Below are 7319 nucleotides of genomic sequence, written 5' to 3' on the forward strand. Positions count from 1 at the left end.
ACCGGTGACTTGGGACACCAAAAGCCAAACCTTTCCCAAGTGGCGACTCTGAATTAAATAAATAATCTCATTTCGAATATTGTCACTTAAATTGGAAAAACTCCACCCGCGCATTTAACCCTTCGGGGCGGGCGCGCAAAAAGGAGGTGTGACAAGATGGCAGCTAGCAAAACGACAACAGTTATGTGTACGATTCTTTTGAATCCCAAATTTTGAATTATAGAGCATACATATTGGCGAGCTATTCATGTTTTACTCTGTGTTTCCCATGTCTAAGAGCCATTTATCATTTTCCATTTCTCATCTTACTGTCAATTACTTCTCTGGGAAACAAAGAGACTTACTGGGGAAAAAAGAATCAGGATGATCATTTTGAGGCATATGAAGACCACAGAAACTCATATGCCTTTGGGGAAAAATCGCCTTGCTAAAGAAAATTGTTGCAAATAAAAAATGATCTAAGGCGGATCATTTAAATCAATTAGGGCCTCCTATTCTCCTACCTGTTTACTATCTTTATACTTGTTCCCCTTATTCTATAAGCTTTATAAATTATAGTTACTTGCCAAGGCAGTAGAGGATTCAAATGGTATTGTTGACCTACTCTTGAATGTTGCAGGGAACCCATTCAACTAAAACCATTAGTGAAGTTACTATGACTGGTAGAAAACCGTGGAGGCAGAAGGGAACTGGGCGAGCAAGGCCTGGAACACTGTGTGGTGCTCAGGTTCTACTTGTGTATATCGCTTTGATGTGAAGAGTATATCTTTCTGCTAAGTAATTTTGAATCATTGTTTAGGACAAAAGTTTCCTATAAATGTAAAATATCCTACATAATCCCCTTCTCTTGAAGTTCCAGTCTTTCAAAATTGCCAGATTCACAATTACCTTGGTAGAACTTGTTCAGGGATCTAATTGAAGCAAGTATTATCATTATGTTTCTTCTTGACTCTTGAGCTTGAAAGCTGTAGAGAGAGAAAATATATCGTGAAGATCTTGTCAGTTTGCAATACATACATGTCGAGTCAAGGGTGCAGGCCTAAGTTGTAATTATGCATGGTTAAAATGTTAGTACTTGATTTCCTACTCAAAAGCCGCATCAACAGAAAGAGAAGGGAATTAATTTTAGCAGGTATAGACGTAGAAGGAGAAAAAAAGGGACTTGGAAGTTTATAGAGTGAAATATATTGCCTGGGCTACAACATACAATTGCACAAGAGGTGATTGAAGAAAATTAGATCCAACACCATCTTGTAATCCATTTTCTTCTTCCTCTTTCTCGGTCTCTCTCTTCTGTAATCATGCATGCACCTTTGCGAAGGAGAAAGGGAACGAAGGTGCTGACTTTCTTTTAAGTCGATTTTGATTGAAGATTGTTACTGTATCAAAAAACTGTTATCTTTAATTTAAAAAAAGTGGAAGCTTAATTTTATTAGTTAGTTTAGTAAAAAGAACAACAAAAGTTAATGGAACCAATACTACCACATTCGAAATTCCAGATCTAAGAAATTTGAGTTTCAATTGCTTTTTCAATCTAGGTCCACATCAAATTAGTTGCCAATACTCTACAAACTTCGAATTCCAATTCGCGAAACAGTTTCCAGCATTTTAAGCTAACACCCATTCGATTTTGAGTATAATAGTTCAGATCTGACACAAAACCCAAAAGCTTCTAAGGTTTGTCAATGGAGAATTTTGAATTTTTGTGCCACCAATGCTTTCGACAGCAGTTACCTTCAGGTTTCTATCTCAAAACTACTTTGAACAAACCCAAATTAACAATCTATCAGAAATCCAAAATTTCAAGCTCAAATTCAAGTTTCAGAGTTCGTCAAAAATGGTAGGTTGTTCTCAATTAGGACCCAAATTACGAGTTCACAAAAGCTACAATATTTCGATTCATAGACCAGAATTCCTCATTCAAATTTTAACAAATGCTAGAGAGAAGCGAGAGAGAGTTAATCTAGAGAGAAGAGATAGGTAGGCAAATCGGGAGAGAGCTAAGGCCTAGAGAAGTAAATTCGGCTTTAGCGCAAATGACAAAAAAACCCTGCCACTAATGAAGTAGAAATTAAAATTTAAGGGTATTTAAGGAAAAGACAAAATGGGTAGGGTGCTAATATACTACCTTCAGCTAGAATGTTAGTAAGTATATATATATATAAATTATACAAATTTTATACACTATCGAATATAAATAGTTTTTTGCGCGAGCTAGAAGTGATAATACCCCTATTATATCACTACATCCTAAACTGTTTATCGTCTTTTAAATAGTGGTGGATCTATGTATCACATTTGGGGGCTTAAGCACCCATTGATTTTGACAAAGAGTGTGTGTAGTTATATTAAAAATTTAACCAAATGGATATAACAAGGCAGCAATCACCCAGGTAATGAGAAGTTTGATGGGTGCATTGGTAAGGAAAGGTGCTGAAGTTTGGTAGGTGCTTTAGTAAGGAAAGGTCCTTTTTAATAGTAGGTATTTTCCCTATATTATTAAGATTCAAGCTTCTTTCTTTTGCCCCAATTAGGTCTATTTTTTTATTCTTTCCACTAGACATTATTTTGACACAAATTCTACTTATTTTTTCGATTTTTTGCTAATTTTTTTTTATGTTCTTTTTTTATCTAATTCAGTATAACAACAAAAGAAAAAAAATACTTAAAAAGAGACTCCAAAGTTCATCCTTTTGAAGACGAACTGGTCTCCTAGAACAGTAAATTGAAGACGAACTGCTCTCCTAGAACAGCAAATCCACCAATCTCTTTTCTCGCTAGTTGGCCTTAACCATCACAGTTTCATGACGTCTATAATATTAATATTATGAGTTTTTTCATCATGTTCAAATAATTATGCACTTATACAATGAGATATGTAGTACTTTAATCAAAAAAGTTAAGCACCCACGAATCTAAAATCCTTGATCCGTCACTGCTTTTAAATATGTCTTTTTTAATATTTGAAAAATCAGATTACAAAACTCTGGGACCTTAGAACCTCAAGCAATTTTAACGAAGCCTCATCGGTCAAAGTTCTTAAACTATACAACTTCTTCAGCGTAAAAGAAAGTTCAGATGTCACACGATTAATATTCAAGAATGACAAGCTCAACTCTCTACCAAAAAACACATAGAAAATTGTGAGGTCAACTAAACGATAGCCTTAACTTAAAAGGGAAAAGAAAAATTGATAAGAAATTAATTACTACTCTCTCCGTTCACTTTTACTTGGCACATTATAATTTTTCACGCCCCTTAAGAAATAATAAATGAAGTGCATAATTTACCATAATACTCATATAAATTGATGTATATTTTATTGGATTTGAGAAAATGATTTGAAATAAGTAACAAATATTGTGGGTATAATAAGAAAAAAAAATTGTCTTCTCTTGATATGCGTAAAGTGACAAATAAAAATAAAAATTTATTTTTATTATACATGGCAAATAAAAGTGAATGGAGTTAAAGGACTACTATATTATTCTCCCTTAGGAGGTAATTAACTTTCTTTTTTTGGGGGGTCATGAGGAGATAATTAACTACTCAGCCGCACCACCCCACTTTTCAATTTCCTTTCTACTTCAATAATTTGGTGAATCTTTGACAGCAAATAAAAATTTGCATGATAAGAATGAAAATCTACTCAGACCTACCCAACCTTTTTACAACTTCAATGGAACATGCCGCCAACCATTCAATGACCCTTTAGAAGCACCAAATGACATTAGAGTCAAATTTGTGTAATTTGTAAGTCATGCACAAGATTACATTAGAAGGCATTCAAATACTTTATGTCCCACGTGGATACAGCGTGGAAAAGGCATCCACATCACACACGACAAAATTGGAAAGCTGTTATGAGTTAGGCTGCCTAAAGCATGTTATTATCAATGATAAGCAACAAGCTCTCCTAATTGGAAAATGTCTCCAAATTGATTTCATTTATAAGCAACAACCAACAGATTTGATTGGATCAAGTACCCCAAAGGACCAAGAATTCAAACGGAAAACAGTGAAGTAACAATGTATCAATTTAATTTAACTACAGAAAAGTGCCTCAATAAAACCAACTGTAAAGTCTGAAAAGCAGAACAAAAAGTGCCTAGTGCCAACTGTACTCATCAAGAAGAAATGCTTGAGCATAGCAGTTAAAAGTAATGAATGGTAGGTACCTAACATTGTTTTCAATTTTCCAGTCAAAGTTTGAACTGGTGATGTTGGAAAGGACACAACAGACAAGAACTTTTGTAATGACTAAAGTCTAAAGGGCTTATCCAAGTTTGAGTATTTTATACTATAGCCTATTCACCAATGAGCAATATCTACAGGCTACAGCACTTGATAAGTTTCAAATTTCAAACCAAGACACCATAAGAGAATCGACAAAAAAATTTATCCAATACCAGAAAGCGTAGGTGGGCCTCCTAAATGAATAACGTGAGTGGTCACCTTGCTGGCATAATTAAAAGGGATGTACTACTAAAACTTAGTAGAACAGACTTTATGACTAAATCAAGAATGCCATAGGCAAGTCATTTCAAAAGGGACAAAGAAAGCAAGGGTTCTTGTTTATTACCCAACAACAAAGATTTAATAACCCAGAAGTAGGGTGTTTTCCACAAGGATTGTCACATAAATCTAATGCTAGATGAGTTGTCATACCTACCTAAAAATAAATGAAAGATTGAAGTTTGAGGTCAATGTTCATATGCAAGACAAGAGATGAGGTTCTCAGAAACTTCAATCTTGACCAAATGTCTAGTTTGGCACAAAGTCTTTGAATATATATCCATGTAAATGTGAAATAGAGAAACCTATCAAATTTGTGAATTGAAAAGGTAGATCAAATTCCCAATAAGTCATTCCTTTGAGAAAAAGGAAATTGTCCAAATACAAGATAAATCCACAGAGAAACAAACAAAAACAACAAATAACAAGAAACAGTTGTTTTAGGTATTACAAATCACAATATCTAGAACTAAAAGAGCTGAACTCAGACAATTGAAAAATAAAAAGTTGCAACATGGAATTTCAATCCTAAATAAATGTCACCAGTTTACTGCTGCTCATTGTCTGGTTTTGCTGCTTCTTTGATCTCATCAGTTCCATCATCCTAAACAAGATTCAGCAAGACTCGGAGATTAATAAAATGGTTCCGAGAATGGTGAAGAAACAATCTTATTAACATTAAGAAAGAAATATATACCTGCATATCTGAAGTCCATAAAGTGAGGTTATCACGAAGAAGCTGCATGATCAGAGTGCTATCCTTGTAGGACTCTTCGCCCAATGTGTCCAGCTCGGCAATTGCCTCATCAAAGGCCTTTCATATGATCAAATGAACCATAAAAATCATTTTTAAAAAGATCAACCATAAAAATGGATATCATTATATTAAACGTAACCGACCATCCCACAATGCCTAATTTATCAATTTCAACAAAACTCTATCTAATTATTTTCAATAAGGAAAACTGCATCTAATTATTCAATTAGTAATTATGGTAAATATTCATTAAGATAACTAGGTCTATTCATGTAGCAACTGATAGCTATTAGCTCTAACAATTGATTTCTACAATAATCAAAGCCATTGTAATAATAAAACGATTTAATCAAAGACAAAAAATTTTAAATGAAAGGTACTCATTTACTGACCTGTTTGGCGAGATTACAAGCACGATCAGGAGAATTCAAAATCTCGTAGTAAAATACAGAGAAATTGAGAGCAAGTCCCAATCGGATTGGATGTGTAGGAGCGAGCTCGGTATTTGCAATATCCTGAAATCACGAGATCAAAAAATGTCAATTTAACATTTTTTTCTCCAGAATTTTAATAATTTACTATCTAAAACAAAAATGATAAATCTAACCTGAGCGGATTTGTAAGCCGAGAGAGTGTTTTCGGCGGCTTCCTTTCGCTCGGCACCGGTTTTAAACTCAGCCAAATAGCGATGATAATCTCCTTTCATTTTCAAGTAAAACACCTTAGAGTCACCGGTAGCAGCGGCGCCAATGAGCTTAGAATCGAGGAGCTTGAGAATGCCGTTACAGATCGAGGTGAGTTCGGTCTCGATCTTAGATCTGTACTCCTTAATGGAGGCAACGTGATCTTCGTTGCCGCGGCTCTCCTCTTTTTGCTCAATGGAGGAGATGATACGCCACGAGGCTCGCCGTGCTCCGATTACGTTTTTGTACGCGACGGAGAGGAGGTTGCGTTCTTCGACGGTAAGTTCCTCGGCGCCGTCGGCAGCAGCGACGACTTTCTCCATGAACTCAACCATCTCCTCGTAACGCTCGGCTTGCTCGGCAAGCTTTGCCATGTACACGTTCTCCTCGCGTGGCGACGCCATTGATGTTGCTGTGAGAGAGGAAATGAGAGAGGAAATAAAGAGGAAGTTTTGTAGAGAGAGAAAATGCAGAGAAAGTAAAGAGCGGTTTTTAGGATTCTCCTCCTCTCAGTTTGATTTTTGTGCGTGCGAAGTGGGAACCGGAGAGGGCTTTCAGCTTTGTGGGCCGATTCCGGGTTCTAAGTCTGATCGGTTATTAAGTGGGCCTGATAACAATTTTACGGGGCATTTGCATCTATATCCGTTTTTTGTATCACATTTTAACTTATGTCCGCTTTGCAAAAAATATTGCAAGCGTACCCGCTTTTTCGCATAATTTCAGCACACGGGGCTGAAGTAGCAAAGGCAATCACGCAAAACTTTAGCATTCTAGTAGCCAGGCCTGAATTTCAGCTTTAGAGCTGAAGTTTTTGTGTTGTAACTGGAAACTTCAGCTCTAGAGCAGAAGTTTTGTGTCGTAACTAGGAAACTTCAGCTCTAGAGCTGAAGTTTTGTGTCGTAACTAGGAAACTTCAACTCTAGAGCTGAAGTTTTTGTGTTGTAACTGGGAAACTTCAGCTCTGGAGCTAGCTTGATATTTCTAAGCTAGTTTCAAATTGATATTTCGTTAGATAGATGCTATAACTTCGGTGATTCTCGTTGAGATTTTTAGTCATAAAGTATTTGTTCATGCTTATGAGTAATTTATCTGGTAGTAGTAGCCTGTTGCAGTTTGCTGGAAGTCATCCAACTCGTTGTTTCTCATTATCATATATCACCATTTTGTCCAGTAGAGAAATATCTGTAAATGAAAAAAACATCAGAAAGAGAAAAATTAAATGCACAAAGAACTTGGATACCAACTTTTATCAAAATCTAGCTCCCCTTTAGTATTTATGCAGATAAAGAACTGCATTTTCTCTTCACTTTGTTGATACTACTATTCCATCGTTATTTATAAATGTTAAAACACAATCTTGCTTT

General features: G+C 35.6%; 1 protein-coding gene across 1 annotated transcript; it reads right to left on the bottom strand.

The window, feature by feature from the left end:
• Positions 1 to 4828: 4828 nt before the first annotated feature.
• Positions 4829 to 6423, bottom strand: LOC107767929 (14-3-3-like protein 16R). The gene is given in 4 exon segments (NM_001324962.1): positions 4829 to 5119; positions 5213 to 5329; positions 5665 to 5787; positions 5880 to 6423. Coding segments are annotated over 4 exon segments (777 nt in total). The 5' UTR covers positions 6360 to 6423; the 3' UTR covers positions 4829 to 5062.
• Positions 6424 to 7319: the final 896 nt, after the last annotated feature.

The sequence above is a fragment of the Nicotiana tabacum genome, chromosome 11, assembly GCF_000715075.1.
Source record: "Nicotiana tabacum cultivar K326 chromosome 11, ASM71507v2, whole genome shotgun sequence".
In the NCBI taxonomy this organism is placed as follows: Eukaryota; Viridiplantae; Streptophyta; class Magnoliopsida; order Solanales; family Solanaceae; genus Nicotiana; species Nicotiana tabacum.